Genomic DNA, 20,945 nt, shown 5'->3' with positions numbered 1-20,945 from the left:
TTGAGGGGGGTGTGGGGACTGCTGCTAAGATGAACTTGGTTGTCCAAGAGCTGAACACTTCCCCTTGGCTGGGAGGCCCTGGGGGCACACAAAGGAAGGGGATGCAGGCTATCCAGATGAGACCTGATAGGCTGTGGTCAGACTATACAGGAGGAGGGTGCCCTTGTCAGAGGTCTAGGGGAGGGGAATAGAGCAGAAGAGGGAGAGAGGGAGGGAGGGAGGGAACATAAAGATATAAGCGAGGGGATAACAATCAGGATATAAGATGACTAAATTATAATAAATAAATAATTTTTTAAAATAGATGTATTATGTTGCAAAAATCTTTGACAGGAGCATTAATACCTGGTCCCTGACTCTACTATAGATTAGTTATATGACCTTGTGTTAGTAATTTGTATTTTTCAGCCTCATGTTCTCATGTACAAAAATGCAATAACACTTCTAACATTTACTGAAGGAGACAAAATCTTGAAACATTTTAAACAAAGATTAAAAAAAAAAATTAAGTAGCCTCCAAAATCTGCACTTTCTATCTATATAATGATCAATCTAGGTGAAAAATTCTAGGAATCAAGCCTAGAAATCTTACCATGAGGGGTGGCCTCTGCTTTGTGAAATGTGCATGCTGAGAAATTAATCTTTGTTTTCGGACTGTTAAAAAGAGATAGATTGGGGTACTGTAAGGGAAGCGGGGTGAGTGGGGGAGTGGTGGAGGCGCTTCTGTATCTTTAAGCAGAGGCCTCCTCAGTACTCAGAAGATGCTCTTCTTCAACTCCAGCCAAGTGGGTGGTACAGAGACTGCACTACAAACAGTGACGAATCTCTCCTCTGCAGACTTGGTCTGCAGTGACACAGGCAGATGCTAAACCTCAGCCTGTCTAGAAGTTAATTAGGTTACAAAAGCTGCCAAAAATCCCAAAGTCACTCAAAGAAAATTCAACACCAAAACAAGATCTGAAGCAAAGGTCGCAAGACACAAATAACATAACTAAGGGGGTGGGGGCGGGCAGGCATGTGGCAATCTGCGAACTTCTTATCCGTATCTTATAATAACTGGAAGGTGAGGTATAACGCGGCCGTGGCTCTTTCCCTGTGGTAGATATTATATCTTCATTAAGGCTAGAGCAATAGCCGACCTTCTGAATTCATTACCTGCTCTAGAATTCTCAGTAAATAGCCAAGGGACGCATAGGGGGAGAATCTCTGCATGTGACTCCCCGCTGAGTACTCTCCTACTTGGAAATCATAGTTTGGGAGAGCTCACTCGCTACAGTGAGTTAATTGGAGAGATGGCTGGGCTACATTCTGGGCTTCTTTGTGGGTCCCCGTGAAGTTATCAGACAGTTAAAAGTGCTGTCTGCTCCAGGCTCTCAGGAGTGGCTGGAGCCTTAAAAACCTAGAGACCCATTTCTTCCAAAGACTTTAGCCTAGAATGTGTGTTGGGTGTGGGGGTGCTCTAAGACTGTAAACAGTAGTACACAGGACTTCACTGCCACCAGCAGGACCCAGAGGAAGTGCAGGCTCTGGGGATGCCAGAAGATGCCTAGTATAGGAGTCCTCCGGTCAGAAGATAAACAAGCCATGAAGCAACTGTCCTTTTGTTTTGTTTTGTTTTGTTTGAGATGGGCGGCAGGGAGGGGGCTGGGGGCGTCTCACCCTGTAGTCCAGGCTGGTCTGCCCTGGCACTGGCAACAAGCTCGCTTCCTCCGTTTCTAAGATCAAGTAATTACAAACATGAGCCACCAACTAAGCCCTGTACCCACCCATCCTCTCCCCAAGGATGGAGTGGGGTGTATTTTCTCTCTAAAAGGTTGGTCATCCTGCCCCAAACTCAGAATGAGGGATCTGAAGGCCAGATTTCAACTCAGGCTCCAAATACTCACTTCTCTACAGCACCCTCGCCCTACTGAATCACACATATTTCCTCTCCTAGAGTTCATAGGGTTTCAGAAGGTGACAGCTGTTTTACAACAGGACTTCCCTGCGTCTCCTGTTCACTTGGGATCCTGTAGAAGTTCGGCTCCTACCCCGACCCCAGGACACACAGTCTGCCGGCTGGCTGGATCCGCCTCAAGGGAAGCAACTCAGATTGCTGGGCTAAGCTGTCAAAAAGTGCAACTTCTACAACCAGACCCCCAAACTATGGTCTCCTGCATTTTGCAAGTCGTGAGGCGTGGCGGGAGACCTCCCTTTCTGGAGTCGCACCCTCCTGTGGAGCCGAAGCTCACACCCTTCACTCAGGGCTCCCAAGTCCTGGGAGGCGCCTGGCTTCTGAGCCCGCAGGAGGGCGAACAGCCAGAGAAGGCATCTCAGCGGGAGCAGGAAGGCTCCCGGGTCCTTTAAAGGTCTAGGGAGAACTGCCCCGCAGAGATTCGCTCCCAGAAAGGGTCCGCGACCACGCGGGGAGGGCCACGTGAGCATCGTGGCTTAGCTATAAAAATCCCCTGATCGCACGAGCGTGGGGAGAGCGCGCAGAGGCGAGATGCGGCCTCCCACGCCACAGGAGGCAAGGCGACTGTGACCCTCCTTCGTCAATGCCCGGAGCTCTGATGCTCCAGCCCCTCGGCGTGGGGTGTGGAGGCGCGTTGAACTTTGGGGACTTGGCCAAGGCGTGCAGACGCCCGCGCGACCGGATTCCCTCAAACGCTCAGAGCTGATTTGACCTTTAGGAGAGTTGGAGGGAGGATAGCAGGAATTTCGGGCAGATCGATCTCCTGTCCTTCACTGAGGGAGCAGCCCGGAGTTCTGTAGCTTGTCCTCGGAGGGAGCCGGGAGGTCCCCGAGCTACCCCCATCCGGCGCTTCCACCCCGCAGCCGCCCCGTGAGCCGCGTTATTTCTGCGCTGCACTGAGGGAAAGAGAGTCCCGACCTACTCCCGCCGCCTTCTCCTAAACTTTGACCTGCCGCCTGGCTTCCCCCTCCTCCCACGGAGGGCGCGGACAGGGACATGGCTACCAGCTCCTGGAGCGCAGCGGGCTCTTCCCGGCGCAACCCGGCGCCGCCGGCGTAGCATCCTCCACGCTGACCTCCGGTGCTGCGGTGCCCAGCCCCGGCGGGAGCCAAGGCAATCCTCAGAGGTGTGGAAGGCGACAGCAATCGGGGACCTGAGGGTCCGTATGGCCGCAGTCTGCTGGCGGGTGCTGAGTGCTGTGGAGCTCGCCGGCTGCGCCCGGGGCTCCAAGCGGCTCTGAGCTGCAGCGCCGGCGGACATCGCCCTCGCGGGGCAGCGGAGGGTCAGGGACCGGAGGAACCGAGGCGGTGGCAGTGTCTGATCCTCCTCCCACAGAGCGATGTGGCCGGCCGGAGCGGGCACCAAACTGCCCTGTCCTCGGGACTCCGCGCTCAGGCGGGCAGCATTCTCTGGCAATCTCACCGCCCTGCCTTCTCACCTGGTACCCGCCGGCCGCAGCGTCCGGGTCTTCATTAGCGCCAACCCTGAAGGTAGGTCCCTTGCCCCCGTTTGTCCGTCTGTAGGTCCTTCGATCAGTGCGGGGCAGCCGAAAGAGCATGGGGCCCGCACTGGCAGGTACACCCTGAGTCCCCTGCACTTCCTACCTCCCTCAGCAGCTCGGAGTGCGTGGGAATTTTATTCCAATCACTTATTTTTCTTTAACTCATCCTTTCCCCTGCTGTCTACCAGATACGTTTGTCTTCCCAAGTCAATCTAAGATGTAGCCAGGGTTTTGTTGGTAGGCGCTTTCTAGATGCATTCTGCCTGTACCACCCCATCCCCTTTGCCTTTCTTTTATGAGTTTCTTTTGCCTGATGACCCGCAAACAGGAACTACCCTCTGGTGGCATCTGCCTGAATGGGGGATCCCTACTGTCACTTGTTCTCACCCAGGTGGCAAATAATGTTCCTTGAAACACAGATCCTGCAGATAGGAAGGACCGAGGAAATCCAGAGACCACAGGCTCTTGGGGGTTCCAGGAAATGTGGTGCTCACGCCCAGCTGGGTGCTGGGAGTTGGTCTCCTGGATGGAGTTCCTGCTAGGGCCAAGCACCTGGTAGGTGCTTCATGGAAACTTGTTGGTTTTCCGGCTTTTGTAGTCACCATGACAGGAGCGCTGGGTGGCCAAAGCCTGGCAGTTCTCAGTTCCTAAGGTTAGCTTAACTTCCCAGTGGGTTGTGGGGAAAACAGGAAACTGGGTAAGACTTCAAGAAAGAGAGAGAAAGACAGACAGACACAGAGAGAGGCCTCTGGCTTAATTTGAAAGAAAAAAAAAAGTTAACATTCAAATAATCCCTAAAGAGTTTGCTCCATTAAACACTCAAGCTCTGGTCCTTTGGTAGCTTGTAGAACATTCTGAGAGGACAGAAAAGGTAACTTCTGGATACAATCACTTCTAAAGGGGAGCGGTGAAGTTTCTGGTCGCAATGGAATGGGGAATGAATCTAATAAATAACACACGGTAATTAATAGGAGAGTTCTGTGCTTGGAGGAAGGAAGGCCTGGCTGCCCTTCCCTGAGTTTACAACCCACTTTCCCAGACCTTAACAGAGGATGCTTCTAGGAAGATCTGGCAGCATAAGGAAGCATTCCATATCAAGTATACCATCCAGGGCTTTGACATGAAATCTGCATTAAATAACCACAAAAGGGAGCAACCTCTTTAAAGTGAGGGTTAAGGAAATCTGCCAGTCTCAGAAATAATGTCTGAAAGAACTGTGTTAGATAGTGTTTAGTCTTGAAATTTTCAATTATCCAAGACTTTCTTAAATGCCATATGAATTTTTTGCCCTGCTGTGAAGCCAACTAAAGCACTGTTTGGTCCTTTAAGCAAACTACTTCTAAACTCCTGGTGAATATTCTGTTAATGTTAGCAGTGGTTAATTTGTTTCTTGCTTTAAGTGTGCATTCCCTAGGATTGGGTGGTAATGAATTGATGTTGTCAGTTTATATGTAAACTGAAACAAGATTAATCTCATTTCTGTTACACCTGAGGCTGTGTGTTATTCTCCAAACCCTCAACTTAGGCTCACTAATAACTTTAACACACACTAAGCACAGGAAAGTAAACACAGGCCATGCCTCTTGGTCAACCGATTTTGTTGGATGGCTTCCAGGCTGATCTTAAAGGACCAGAATGTGAAGATTACTTGAGAAGTTTTAGTAGAAGCAGGACTTTGAGTTTTTTCCAGATTGAAGAGCCAGGGACATATTGAAAATAGTCAGAAATGGGCATTTTAATGCTCTCAACCTGAAGCCTTAAAACTCTGGGGAATGCTCCATCTGAGGCAGCACTTTACCATGGCATCTTTATAGATGCAATTTAGAAAGCAAATGCTTGTGTTTTGATAGCATCCAATATTAGATTCTTGGACAATACTAAAGATGAAGAGCCTTCCCACTGTCAGGTTAAGACAAAGGACATTATCTCCTTTACAAGCAGGAACTCAACTTCATTCTGAATAAAAGCTGTTTTGTGTTGAAGCCATAGCAGTTTCTGTTTTATTCTGGGAAACCCAACAAGACTCTTGCTGAGGGGATTGCTCTTAATAGGTATTGCTTTACAACACTTGTGTGGAGTTGAAATTTCCCCATCTGGGACGATGGCAATCTGTGTCTTCAGGATGGATAATTAGCTTTCCGTGCATCGGTTCATTCGATTTTGATTTCATCCTCCCCCCATCCAAGCGTGGGGACAAGGGCTTTGTCCCTGTTCTACAGGTGAGACAACTAAGGCTTTAATCCAGTGAAGCTCCTTTTCTGGATCCCTACGGTGGTGTGAAACTGACAGATCTCAAAGGAAACTCAAACTGCTTCACTTTGCTTCTCTCTGCCAGTCTAGGTGGCATCTAGATCGCTAGAAATGTCTCGCATCTACATGGCCAAATATGGTAGGTTAGTGTTACCCAGAAGTTTTTGACTCTAAGAATATGAACAACTAAAAGAGAGCACAACTGCCCCCCAAACCACCCGTTCCCACTGAGAAGTAGTCGTGGGACACACAAAGAGAACCCCTGAGTGTCATGGATTTGCACTTCTCCAAAAGCATGTCTGCATCTGACCTGTCCTTACTGCATGGATGCTGCTAGATACTCGGTGTGGGGGAGGGGGACAGTTGCGTCATCCCAGACTGACTTCAATGAGCGGACTTCACTCAGCCTCACTTCCATTCACCTGTGGCATTGCTCCTAATCTTGTCACGTAGCCACCGCTATTCTGCCAAAACAACTTTTATACTTCTTTGGAACAGTGTTTTCAAAACACAGACAAAACTGTCTGCTATGGTTAGCTCATGGGAGGGAAAGGATCCTGCATAAATCTCCCCAGTTATTAGACTGTAAGGGTGCTCATGCCCCGTGCGTCTAGTCTGAACCAGTCTGGGGTAAATTAAGTACCATCATCATTCAGAAGAAAGATAAGATGTTGCTTTGTTATTGACAAAGGAGGACTCAAGTCCACTGTCTTTCAACCTATGATCTCCTGGGTTAAACATGAGTTGATAATGGCTCCTGTCTTTGAGGAAGAAAATGAGTATTTCCTATGCAATATGTGCGCTCTGGACTAACAGCCACGCCACATATGTGTCTATAAGGACACATGCCTTCACTTCAGTAAATATTTTGTAGAGCTTTCCTAAATGCTAAAAGGTCTGTTGTTTCTGATGGCCATTAGTCATAAGTACTGAATAGTATGACTAAGAATCTGAATTTTATTACATTTAGTAAATTTAATTATGTAAACATTATATCATTTAATGAGTTTAATCAAATACAAATTTAGTTACTAGCTTAAAGCTGTAAATAAATGATTCTTAACATGTGTATTGCAACCCCTTTGGGGTCACATATCAGACACCTCCTGCATATCAGCTATTTACATTATGACTCATAACAGTAGCAAATTTACAGTTGTGAAATAGCAACAAAATAATTTTATAGCTGGGGTCACCACAGTGTAAGGAGCTATACTAAAGGGCTGTAGCATTAGGAAGGTGGAGAACACTGCTCTGTGTGCATAAAGACAATAAGGGGATTCATGTCAAACACGGCTCCAGTTCTGACTGGTTATCTCAGTTTATGCCATCACTCAAGCTGAGGCAGACTACCATTCACCAAGGCTCAGGAATGTTGACGCTGCAGCTAAGAGATGGACTTTATTGGAGAATGTGGTTTAAACCATGAAAGCTCAGTTTCCCAAAATCAAATCCACAACTGCACGGAGTTCCAAACTCCCTGATGAGAAGCAAACAGTTGTGCCTCTTCCCAGGGGCAGAGTTGACCTTCTTCAAATCTAAAACATGGTTGAGAAGAGGAATTACAGCTTCCCTGAAAATACTAAAATATGTTCCTGGGCTTCTGTGTTTAGATTTTCCCCTCCAAGTGAGGCCACCCAGTAGGGACAGAGTAAGTGATAGCATTGTGCCGAGGGCTACTCTGCTTGTGCACCACACGCTTCCTGTGAAAAGAAATCTGAAATAAAGAAAAAAGTCCCCAGCACCCACATACACTTCCATTTAGATCTTCAAACTAGTCATCTTTGCGTGTCCTGTTCTCATGACTAGCCTTGATGGCCAAACACTCAAGCTGTTCCCGTTTACCTTTCTTTGGTCCATGTGACTTTATATTGTGTCAGACTCTTACTCATGCCTTGGGATCCTCAGTTGGGAAACTCTATTCCTCCTTTTAATGGAGGCCACAGAAAAGATGACATCCTGTCTCACATCCGCACAGGTTCAGTATCCACAACCACTGGCCACTTCCATTAGTCTGCATCTCTACCCAAAACAAAGAAAGATCTGCAACAAGATTTGCATGAGACCTATGAGACTTCTTCACTACTTTTATTCTAACATCCTAAGTGCTCGTGTCTCCCTTTATGCATTGTCAAGAGAAAACTGTAGCCATAAAGCATATGTACACATGCAGACATATTGATGCCCCAAGAATATCTTTAAAAATAATAAAGAATCCTAAAGGAGACTATGCCAACTTTGCTACTTCATGATAAGTAGAGACAGAGCATTCATAATACACAGACAGTAAAAGTCTAACTGGTTGTGTCTCCTTGGTCCTTAAGCAGACATTACTGGAGAAAGTGGGAGTGTTAGTTACCGATAGACTTAACAGACTTGTGAGCCAAGCTTTCTGGGTTTGAATTTTCAGCCTGCTATTTAACAAACTACTTGTGAGCAAGTTCAGCTCCTTTGTTCTCAGTTTCCTAATGCGTGAAAGAAGATAACAGCAGTAGCTGCGTGGGGCTAGAGAGTAGAGTAAATTAGCTAATATACACACAGCACTTACACAAGTGCTGGTCACATGGGAAATGATAAATGTTTGCTATTTTTATCATTGTGTCATTTTCCAGTGATGCCAGGCACTGCGTAGGTGTGTCTATGACAAGAGTGAGGTCTGCATCAGTCAATAGTTAGAATTCAGCTATGAAAAAAAAACAAACCTTTCTACTCGAGACGTTTCATAGAATTGGATGCTTTCAAAGACCTCTACAAAGCTTTCAGAACAGAAAGTCAGGGCACCGCTAGGCATTTAAGTCCCGTTGCAAAAGCGGCCACCCAGAGGACAGAAAGCTGTAGAAGTGCCCATGGGCGACAAATAGCCAGTAGCCTCTGCAAAATGACATGTCTGCTAAAAATCTCATGCCAGATGCCATAAGCAATAGCAGAAGAACTTCTCCATTGCCCTCCCTTCAGATGTCGTCGTCTCCAGAGAGGGACAGCACACTGGTTCAGGGCTAAATACCAGTGCACTGTTCTCCATGTGTGGAGAGAGACATGTGGATGGAGAAAAAGATATTCAGGCATTTTCACCTCCATGTCAACACTGGTCATCTGCTCATCTTCAAGAATTACTTTCTCGTGCCCAGCTTTGATAGGCCAGACTTGCAAATGGACCCTTTGCAACAGGCAAACCTAAGAATTGCCATGTCCCAGCCCAGATTCTGCAAGGAAGAGGACGGAAATAGGGGGTAATGGATGCTCAGCACCAAGAAACAATGTGGAGCCCAGGAGGAAGCAGACACATGCATTCCTCCGGCCAAGGAATGTTCCTGAACATTCTGTCCTATGTGGCTGCTATTCTGGTGTTTAAAACACAGCAGTCACAGTGCAGACCAGGTCTCCACTCTCAGAGTTTACCTGAATCTCATAGTGTACGTGATGAGTGTCAAACTAAGGATACAAGCAAAAGAGCCTTTAACAAACACCAAGGAGAGTTGCATAAGCCAGCTGGGGGCGGGGGCATGGGTCAGAGTGAGGAGCTGGGAGGTCTCACAGGAATGAATGAGCCAGAGTATGGAAACTGCTCTACCTGATAATCAAATATGAGGCAAAGTGATGATGAGATCTCCACAGGGAACAGAAAGAAACAGTCTTTGTTATTCAGCAAAGAGGGTCCAGTTCTTTGAATAGGAATGGAACTGATATCTTGTGATAATACTTAAAACCATGGCCTGGCAGACTTGGGCCCAGGGTTCCTGCTCAAACTATGGCAGCAGCCAAGGAAAATACAGACAGTAAACTTCAAACCCCTGCCCAGATCTAGCTAACGGACAGGACATTCTCCACAGGTAAGTGGAGAGTGGGGACTGACTTTCACACGAACTCTGGTGCCCCATATTTGACCACGTCCCCTGGATGGGGAGGCCCGGTGGCACTCAGGGGAAGGACAGCAGGTTACCAAGAAGAGACCTGATACCCTATGAGCATATACAGGGGGAGGAAGTCCCCATTAGTCACAGTCATAGGGGAGGGGAGTAAGGGGAAAAAGGGAGGGAGGGAGGAATGTGAGGATACAAGGGGTGGGATAGCCATTTAGATGTAATATGAATAAATTAATAAAATATAAAAAAAACTGGACTACAGAGGTACACTAGATACACAGATACAAATCGATTCTGGCTTCATGCTTTAATATAACAGCTACAACCCCTGCACTATTCCCCTTATATCATGGCATCACCCTCTCATTTTCTATTTTTAAAAATGTTGCAGATTTGGGGTCTCTGTTTCAGCAATCAGTTGCTATTAGTCAGCCCACTCCAAGACATAAAACCTTAAAACAATAATTTACCGTTTTCAATACTTCTGTGATTGGGAACTCAGACAAGGCTTGCTACTCCATGGGTGCTAGCATATAATCTGCCCCAGGAAACATTCGTTTTAAAAACAAAGAAATGTGTGCCCTTGTGGCCCAGGTTGGCTTCCAAAGGGTAAGAATATCCTCTTACAGGGTTTGCAGTTGTAGAGATGGGAAGGGGGGTGACACAGAGAGTTGAGGAGACTTCCTCTCCAGACAAGAATTCCTGGTCAGGTCAGAAAACAGCCTCCACTACCCAAAGTGTTTATTAGTTTCCTTTTGAACTTTCATCTATAATGAAATCTTTCCATTACCCAAGACACGTTATTATCCAAATTATAGCTACAGTTTTAAACAGTACAAATTAAACACAGTGATAAGGTAGGTGTGTAACAGAAAGCTGGGGCAGAGCTCAGTCTTGCAACACAAGTGCTAGAATTCAGACTCCTGCAGCGGAAAACTAATGTAGAGAAGACAATGAGCCATGAAGGATGTAAGATAATAACACCGGGGCTGGAGAGATGGCTCAGTGGTTGGGAGCACCGCCTGCTCTTCCAGAGGTCCTAAGTTCAATTCCCAGCAACCACATGGTGGCTCATAACCATCTATAATGTGATCTGATGTCCTCTTCTGGCCTGTGGGTGTGCCTGTAGGCAGAGCACTGTATACATAATAATGAATAAATAAATCTTTTTTAAAAAATAAATAAAAATTAAAAAAAGATAATGACACCAAGAACTACAAACAAATATCAGAATATGTCTATAAAGTGGGAGCTTGGCACGGCCTTGGGAATCGTCATCCCTTCTCTTTGAGTAACTGAATAATAGCATTTATAAAACCTCACAAACATCCTTTTAAATGGAAAAGTGAGAAATTCTACAGAATAACAGGAATTAATTAAACCTAGTAAAGTAACCCAAAGGGCTCATTTCTTAAAACTAGGTTGATAATATTACTATTTATTGATATGCTGAGAATATGCACTTTGTTGAGAAATTCCTAGCAAGAACTCACATGGCAATATATGTTTCACTGACTCAATGAAAAACTGTTTACAAGTAATCGCCTTTGTGTCTACATATTGAATGAAACCCAATCCAAGGCATCCCAGAAGAGCTGTCATGCAGGCATTTGGGCATCCAAGATTATCTGTTGTCAAGCATGGACCAAGATAATTGGAGATCTGGCTTCAGGTTCCTCTCAGATCAAAGTTTCTTTCAATTTTCTCTCTGTGTATTCATGTGACTCAAGCTAATACAAAGGTTGTAGGTTTGCTCAAAAGTCATGAAAGTGCTACATTGTAAAATATGTCTAGAAGAAAGCAAGGTGATGCTGCCCTGGAGACACCTTCTATCAGTTCTCCAGAGTGTTACTTTTCCTCACAATTTCTGTTGAAGCCAAAGAGGATTAATTCCTCAAATTAAAATGTGTTGGCTGATGCATAATTGGGCAAAGGAGCTATGTGATAGAAAGATAATAAAAGATCAGAAACTGAAGCACAGAATAATAACAATACCCCTGCCTAATTAAATACTTTCTTAAAACCTCATTTTACATCAAGACTCTGAGGCAGGTACTCTATTCAGAGCAAAGCCAGGGTGACAGTGTCTCACTTCTATATGGAGTTCAGAAAGGAAACCACAAAGTAGAAAGCGCATCCTTCACAATGCTGTCATTACAACAGTATCTTTCAAGAGAAATTTTTGCAACAAAGTCCATTTCTTTCTAACATTTTTCTAAGGATCAGATACCATGTTTTCTAGATCCCAATTGTGCCCCTGCAGACTCTTAATTAGTGCCATGGACAGTCATAAAGGAGAGAGGAGATACATGTCACTGCCTTCATTTTTTAGACTCATCCATCTACGACACAGGTACAACTGCCCCAACATATAAACACTGCATTTGTAAAGCAGGTGCTCACGTGAAGAGGCTGACTGAAGTGAGGAACTGAGCAGTTGTGTCTCGTGTTCCTCATCAAGCATGAGCCACTCACATGTAGCCAAAAGGAGAGACTCAGATAAACTGAATGGCAGTCTACACTAAAGGGACAGTCAGTTGGAATGTGGTCTGGCAGCAGGTTAGGAGAACAAAGCCAGATCAAGAAAGGAGAGTTTTTGAAGGCAAAGTACTTAGTGCCAGAAAGTCCAATATAATCTAAAGGCCACCAGCAAGCAAGCCAAGAAATAAAAATAAAAAATAAAAAAAAGCATGGCAAAGTTTGTTTAATTTTCTTAAGTCTAAGAATTGTACCTATGGATTTTACTACAATAGCTAGGACTCAAGAGCTATGCACTAGACTCTGTCAAAAGTCCCAGAAAGTAGCTCTCAGGACTGCAGGTGAATGAGAACGGCTTGGCTAACACCGATGATGATGATGATGATGATGATGATGATGATGATGTATAAAATGGGCTTTAGGAACATATGCCGTGTAAAGGCCTTGGGACTCTTGTGCTTGACTCCCGTGATGAAGCGGTAAGGAGCAAAATCAACAGCACCCCAGCCTGCAGTAACAGGGGAGGCTGCCAGGACCAGCACCTACACGCAAGGCCATAGCTGCTCCTGACCAATGTGACCTGCGAGCCACAGAAGCTGGGAAAGAAACAGTGCTAGGAACTTCCTGGCTAAGTTTATGACTTAGAACAACAAGCAGGAGCAGAAGGTTTGCTCCCAGGAATGTCAGGATGGATGCAGGAGTCGCTCTTTGGAGCAAGTTATTCAGTCAAAATAGGAGATTGATGTGAGAGGTGAGAAGAGCCTAATTAATATTCATATCTGAAAAGTAGGAATCATACATACCTCGGAAGTGAGGTATGCCTCGTTTTGAATCATCATCAAAGAATTAAAGCCTCATGAAAAAAGAAAGCCACAGTTGATTAGTAATGTCTGCTGTGGAATGGGGAGTAGTGTTTATCTTTACACTGGATGATTAGTAATGTCTGCTGTGGAATGGAGAGTAGTGTTTATCTTTACACTGGATGGTATATGTTTATGTAAACACTGTGAGGTGGCAAGAGGAGCCAATAAGAACAGGGGGAAAATGGAGGTTCTAGAAGATGTACTCAGTGTTCTAGCTCTAAGTTGTTTCATGTTTAAAATGAAAGAAATATAAGTGACCAACTGTAAGGATCTTGTATTGCTCTCTGTATCTTCTGAGTCATCAGAACATATTCAATGAATTTAAAATAATGCCAAGGATGTATGTAGTTATGGTGAAGAGTAAGAAATGAAAAAGACGGAAACAAAAACAAAAACAAACAAGTAAATAACAGAGAAGCCCATGTGGCACTTGTAGGCTGTCATCGGTTTCTGTAGAATGAGTGTATTGCTTACACAGAAACAAATGAAAACACTGAACCCAAAAACTGCTGAAGCTGACCTGCTTCTACCCAGTTCTTTCAAATGTTCAATTATAACAAGTACTACAAAACCATAAACCAGTTCCCCTTTGTCTTTGTGTGTAACCAGCCACATAGATATTCTCACAAACTCCATATTAAATATTTACTTCTAATTACATGGAAAAGATATTTCCTGTCTTCTGGAAACATGGTAATCATGATAGTGAAGTAATAGAATTTCTTCTTTAAAAAAAAAAGAGCAGCAAAAAAGAGAGCAAAAATTTAATTCTACATCCTTTGGCCAAAGCAGAGAAAGCAAGCAGACAGAGGGAGGAATTATACTGGTGAAAATAACTGGTAAGACAGTCTTGCTCAAATGACAGAACTGATAGGATCACAGCTTTCCAAGGGGAGAAAGATGTGTTGAAACTGTTAAATATACTGAAAAAATACTTGCGTCAAGCAGAACCTGCATGCCAGTCTGTTGCTAAGCAGAGTGGCTTTAGCAAAAGATCATACTTAGTGGATGGCACTCTAGAAAATGTTAATTAAAATAAGAGTCAGAAGTTATTGAGGCCACTGTGTGATTAGGGGAGAAAGAGCTTCAAAATGATGCAAGAATTCTTTTGTGAAAAAAAAAATCTTCTAAGTGCACTGAAAAGACATAAAAGCACTGAGTTAATTTTTAGGTTCACATGCCCTACTCACAAACTGGAATAATCTATTATTTTAGTCCATTTTCTGTTGTTACAACAAAGTACCCAAGGCTTGGTGTTTTGAACTCACAGTTCAGGAGATCAGTAAACATAGCATCCCCATCTGTTTGGCTCTACTGAGGGTCCTCTGTCTACACCACACATGGCCAGTCCATTCATGGCAGAAGCTTATACAAGAGGGAGAAATCACACAGCGAAATGAGAAAGCAGAGTGCTTCTGGGTGCCAGGTTTGGTCATTTTACAGTGGCTCGTTCTTTTGGAACCTGGTGATAACTGCATTAATTTCTTCTGAGGGCGACACCCTAGTTACCTAACTGCTTGCTGCTAGCTCCCACCTCTGTAAGGCACTGTAGTCTCTCAACACCACCACACTGGGAACCAAAACTTCCAACACATGACCCTGTGGTCAGTTGTTTTATACAAAAGTAATTTCAATAATAATATTGCGATTGTGTAAGAAAACAGAGATGAGGGTCGAGGGAGGGAAGTGTGACTGGAAGGAGAGGAGGGAGGGGACTATGGCTGAGACGTAAAGTAAATAAATTAATTAATTAATAAAAAAGAAAAGAAAATGATCCGGGCCCATTTTCCTATAAGACCATTTTCTAGTTTTTATTTCTGCTGCTATGAAAAACATCATGACCAAAAATAACTTGAGGGAGAAAGTATTTATTTCTGCTTGCAGGTTACAGTCCATTAGCAAGAGAAGTACTTGGGCTTGAGCAAGAACACGGAGCAAAAACCATTGAGGACGCAGTTCCCTGGCTTGCTTTTTCACTCATATTCAGCTGGTATAGAATTATTTATTAAATTCTAGAGGGCTTTTCTACGACCCAGCTAGTTCCCCGATCATTAAGACAGAGATGTTTTGGTTTATTTAAACCGCCTTTATCAAAATAACTGGGCAGGTATGCTTTAAATTAATTTTCTAAGTTACTTGCCCATGTGGGTCCTGTTTGAGCTGGATCTGCTCCATCAGGTCATGTGCTCTCTCCATCATCTTCCTCCTCCCCCCCCTCCTCTCCTCCTCTCTTCCTCTCCTCCTTTTCCCAGCCTTGGTGTACCTGCTTTAGACTGCAAACTTCTGCCTACCCCTATTCTGTCTAGTAACTGGCTGTCAGCAACTTTATTAACCAATCAGAGCTAATTGGGGAGCAAAGATTACACAACCTTGTCTGGTGTACATGAGAATGTATTGGTCTGGACTGAAACCAGATCTTGGGGAGCAGAATTTAGCATTTGAATACATAGCACCAGACCAGCCCCCAACAAGGTGCTGGCTTAGACCCTTATATGGCGCTTAGACCCACCCGACCAGGGATTGCATTGCCTGCAGTAGCTGATTCCTACTGCATCTATCAAAAAAAATGTCCAACAAACGTGCCCTCGGGCTGGTCTGATGGAGATAGTTCTTCAATTGAGGTTCTATCTTCCAATACTTTGTTGACAATCAAAATTAGCTATCGGAAGTCCACCCCTTGCCAACTTAACACACAAGTGTATTGCTGTTAAACTGTAACTATTCATTTTCTTCAAGGTTTCCAGTTCACTTTAAAAGTCTTTAAAGGACTTTGTAAGTCTAAAGTCGTCTTAAAAACTTAGGCCTCTCTCCTGTTGTCACCTGTGATATCAAAACCAATTTATGTAATTTCTTGCTCTGAGAGGGAAAAACCAGGGAATAATTGCAAGCAGATCAAAGTAAAACAGAAATTGAACAGTGTATATCAGTGTCCCGTATCTGGGACTTAAACATGATTTTCTGGTTCCAAAAGCCTTAGGGAGTAGCACTTCTCCTTCTCTGCCACCTGAGACACGTGCAGCTGGTCTTACAGGCTCAGGCTGGCTCCACACCTGCTAAGTCCTGGGAGGACAGCCCTCACCCCTGGCACCTCTAAATATCTTGAGTCTCCAGCAACTGAAATGGCGTCTTCACTTAAGTCCTTCTTCAGGGACCCTGAACTTTTCATGTGGTGCTAGGCCTTAACTACTTCCATGATCTTGCAATCTTGTATCTCTCATGTGTTTAAAACCAGGTAGGCAACTCGTTTATGCTTTGCCAAGTTCTGCTAGTTCCTTGATATGCAGCTTCAGTCTCTTCCAGCCTCCATGTGCTAAACCTTATGGAATTACTTCCAAAAAAATTTCACCTCTATGATGCTGAACTTTTATCATTTGATAACTTGATAACTCAGCTACAGCTGAGCATGCATAGTCCCAGTAAAGCTGAAAGGTTTTACTTCCACAGTGTCTTAATCAAAATTATCCCACCAATAGACCTTATAAAGGCTTTGCTTCTTCTCTGAAACTTTACAAATCAAGCCTCCATTGCCTGCATTTCTCTCAGTATTGTTATTTACCAAGCTTCTATAGATTAGCTACTAAGTTCTCATGGCTTTTTCCATCCCAAAGTTCTAGATGCTTCTACAATCTTAGAGGGAGGGGAGCAGAGAGAAACAGAGAAACAAAGAAACAAAATATGATCAGGTTAAAAACAGCAATAACTCACTCCATTTTTTGTTGTAGCTTGTTTGTGTTTCTGCTGCTGTGATAAACACCATGATGAAGCAACTTGGCATAAAAAGGGTATTTTAATTCAGCCCTCAGGTAACAGTGGATCATCAAGAGAAACCCAGACAGGAACCCAGAGTAGAAACAATGAAGGGGAGTTGCTTCCTGCGTTGCTCTCTGGATCACACACATCTCTCATATTCAGCCCACACCCACCTACCTAAGAATATGAGCTGGACCCTTCATCGTCAACTAACACTCAAGAAAATGGCCCCACGAAAATGCTAATCTGATAGACACACCTCTTCATTTAGTGTAACTCTCTTCTCAGAAGTGTAAAGTTGACAACCAAGAATAGCCATCAAAGCTAGCATTTTCAGGCATCATCTTCAGGATCAAGATAGAAAGACAAAGGGCTAGGCTTTTAGACACTGGGAATTTCCACAATTACTCTAAAACAGTTATTCATGGAACCTTGCCAGTCAGTGAAGAGACCTCAATAGAGAGTCACTAACAACCAATACCACCTTATTCACAGGGAGCAGGAGCTACACTCGTAGGGGCCCCATATCCCAAGGCAAGATGACTGATGACATGTGGGGAAGGAGTGGCCCTCCATCTCAACCCTCCGCAAATGGCAGCCTCAAGAAAAGAATAGCAGAAATTGTTTTAGGCCGCTGACTTTAAGTTGTAACATAGCAACATATAAAGCAGACGCAAGCACTGGCTAATAATAATAAAGACATGGAGGGGAGGCAGCCTGGCTTAAATCTCAGGATGCTTACGAACTTGAGCATGGTGTTTGGTTTCTTCCAATTCTGCTTCTCTTCCAAAAATTGGGGACAACAATAATTACCTTAAAATGCCGTTGTGGAGAAGAAACAAGTGCTGTATAGAGCATCTAAGGCAGTTCCTAGAACGTAGCAAGGAGTCAGAAATGATACAGCGGAGTTAAAGGCCCCAGAAGACAGCTAAAGGGACTATGAGGGAATAAGACTTATTTGAATAAATTCTTCCCAAACTTCCTTTAAAGTGCAGCATGAAATAGGCCATTAATCCCAAGTTGTCTCGCCTCTGTAATCATGAGTGCTTTTAGCTGGGAGAGACCACTTAAAGACATCATATTTTTAAAATATTGGTTTGAAACATACATATGACTTCATCCCAAGCTGGGAGGTGTTAAGTTAATAAAGTTACTTCTCTACTATGGCAGAAACTGCCAACCCCTTTTAAAAAATGGGCGGCTGAAAAAGTTTTATTTTAAAGAGACAAGTCTTTGAAATGACAGCTAGCAGCAGAGATCAATAGAATTGCATTCAAAGAGAATAAAAAAAAAGTTAGCACTTCCACCTTTTATAGGAAGATGTGCTAATCTCTTATTCTAAAAGTTATGATTTCTTTCACACGTAAAAATGGTCCCTTTAATGTGGCTTTAAGTCTACAGAAAGACTTTTCTGACTTCTGTTGATCTTTTAAACCTTACTGCACAGTTTGATTACCACAAATGTTCTAAAGATATGCTTTATGTAGGGAAGACTGTGTCTAATATAAAAAAAAAAGAAAGAAAGAAAAAGGCAGTCACCATTGTCTAAGAAGTTTTATGCAAATCTCACGCAATATTGAAAAGCTACGTTAATTCCAAATAGTTACTATTTCAAAAGTAACCCAGTCAGTTCTTAATGTAAATTGTTCTTATCCTATGCCTCTGATGACCGTTGTAAGCCTACGTTGTCATAAAAGAACATCATTGTTGCCACAGGTGTGCATCTCTGGGGTAGGTGAGCAGGGACTAGAGTGGCTGTTTTTAGGCTGAATGTGACAAGGGTCTTCTCAGGAAGAATGAATGGAATGACAAAGACAAACGCATTCAGGCATTCCAGAGCATGGAGCACTCTGGTTTTAGCTCTGGAGCTTGGTCTGCTTTCCAATGCTAGAAATGGGAGTAGTCCAGCTGCTCTCGCAGTCAGGGAGTCAGCAGCCCCATCAGCTGGTCGTGAGCTCACTCTCCTGTGCATCCCTGTGTGATACCCAAGGGAAAGGAAATTTAGACCTTAGCCAGATGTGTTAGCTTTTGCTGAGTTTTGAAAAGATATTTGAAGCTCATTAACTGGTTCTTTGTCCTGGGTTCTTATTGTGTAATCTCTTTATTTTTCTTCACCTGTTTCGCTCTGGAAAGTGAATGAGTCTGTCTTAACTGAGAAGAACTTGGGTTTTAACTGGTCATATAAGTGGCATGGGGCAGACCCCTGATGTCCCAGAGGCAGCGGCAATGGTCCAGTCACAGGTGACCCTGTGAATAAAGTGTACACATCCCCTCTCTGCTGGTGCCTGCATATCAAGTATGCCAGGGCATGAATTTCATCTGTTATCAGACTATCCTGAACCTCAGCTCCCAGGAGTCTAGATTTAATGTTTATCAGCTATATAATCTGAAGCAGGTGCTAGAATATTCCTCAACCGCAAAACCAAAACCAAAAGCATCATTTTGTTCCTGTTGCTGTGACAAAATGCTCTGATGGGAGCAGCTTATTCTGAGAGAAAAGACTTATTCTGTCTCACAGTTCAAGGTGCAGTCCGCTGTGATGGGGAAGTTAAGGCTGCAGGACCTTGAAGCAGTTAGTCACACTGCATGCACAGTCAAGAAGAAAACAGCAATGAATTCACGTGCTCTGCTCGCTTTTCCATATTTAAAAACAGCTTTGAACACTTTTCAAGATATTCGATATCATTATGGCATTTTCAAACAAAACATGTTTTTAGGAGATCTTCTCATTTCCTTTTCATATGGTCCTAAATCTAAATCCTGCGAGCGGTGCCACACACAGTCAGCCTATCTTCCTACCATGGTCCTGCACACAGTCAGCCTACCTACCCACCTCAGTTACATAAGATAAGATCCCTGAGACACACTCAGGAGGTAACCTCACCTAGATAATCATTTGCAGTTTTTCCCTGGGTGGTCTGGATCCTTCCTAGTTGGCAGTTACCCCTAACCATCATGTCTATCCAACAGAGCTCTGAGAATTAAATCCTAATATGATGGATTGGAACCCTAAATAAAGACAAAATAGGACTTTTTTTTCTTATCACTCTTCCCAATTTATAGTGCTTAAACAACCTCATAAGATGATGCTAACTCTCAAGCCTAAATGGAACATATGCCTTGCAACTCCTCCCCATGCATCCAAGCTTGGGGATCCTTGTAGAAGAGGAAATTGGGGGGGAAAAGTGTAGAAGCTAGAGGTAGCAGATGACTAGAGGAAAACTGTAGGGCAGAGTTAAGTTGACCGCCCTTCAATGGAAAGCCACACAGCCAAAATTATTTGGGCAGCACAAATTGGTCTTGACGGGGGCAATATCAAATCTGGTAAACGGAGATGGTAGGGTGGATCTGGGGATAGCTGAGGAGGGTGAATGTGTTTGAAACACATTGCATGGCATTTTTAAATAACTAATAAAAAATTAAAAGAAAAAAGAAACCACAAGAAGCCTGATATTTTTATCAAAGATCACAGTTATTTTCAGGAAATTTAATAGGAATGTTGCACATGATCCCAAGTATAGGTGTGCTATAGTTAAAAAAATAAAAGACCCAACCATCTATATTTGTATAAATGGTTTTCAGATACTTAGTAAAAATCAGTAAATCAAGGGAAAAAAAGATGATGCTAACTACTGAGATTACAATGTGATTAACAAACTAATACCTATTCATGAAATAGAAGCCTAGAAATGCTTGTTAGATTATGACAGGCAGATTTGGGCCCAGGGGTCCCGCTCAAACTAAGGCACCAGCCAAGGACAATACAGGCAGTAAACTTTAAACCCCTACCCAGATCTAGCCAATGACAGGACATTCTCCACAGTAGAGTGGAGAGTGGGATATTACTTTCTCACATACTCTGGTGCCTCACCTTTGACCATGTCCCCGGGAGGGGGAGATCTGGTGGCACTCAGAGGAAGGACAGCAGGTTACCAAGAAGAGACTTGATACCCTATGAGCATATACAGGGGGAGGAGGTTCCCCTCAGGAACAGTCATAGGGGAGAGGAATAAGGGGAAAATGGGAGGGAGGGAAGAATGGGAGGATACAAGGGATGGGATAACCATTGAGATGTAATAAGAATAAATTTTAAAAAAAAGAAATGCTTGTTAGATTTTTGAGGACTTTAAAGTAATAAGAAGGAGTGGGATGAGAGAGCTTCCTTGTGACCTTATTCCCAGACACTCCTGTAGGTCCTAGCACACCAGGACCAACTCTAATATATATAATGGTTCATTTCCCAACCCTTTTATGCATGAGGGATTCTTTGTCGCTTTGCTGATAAA

At 43.8% G+C, this 20,945-nt stretch overlaps 1 protein-coding gene across 1 annotated transcript in view; it reads left to right on the top strand.

Annotated features, from left to right (window-relative positions):
- The first annotated feature begins 1,186 nt into the window (after nucleotides 1-1,186).
- The window catches only part of NWD2 (NACHT and WD repeat domain containing 2), a 141,499-nt gene continuing 121,740 nt past the window's right edge, over nucleotides 1,187-20,945 (top strand). The window contains exon 1 of the mRNA XM_084799097.1: nucleotides 1,187-3,444. Coding sequence (XP_084655223.1) covers nucleotides 3,294-3,444 — 151 coding nt within the window. The 5' untranslated portion in view covers nucleotides 1,187-3,293. The remainder of the gene's footprint in view (nucleotides 3,445-20,945) is intronic.

Source organism: Acomys minous, assembly GCF_964271855.1.
Source record: "Acomys minous genome assembly, chromosome: 10".
Taxonomy (NCBI): Eukaryota; Metazoa; Chordata; class Mammalia; order Rodentia; family Muridae; genus Acomys; species Acomys minous.
The sequence above is the reverse complement of the archived record's forward strand: the minus strand, read 5'-3'. Positions and strand labels throughout refer to the sequence as shown.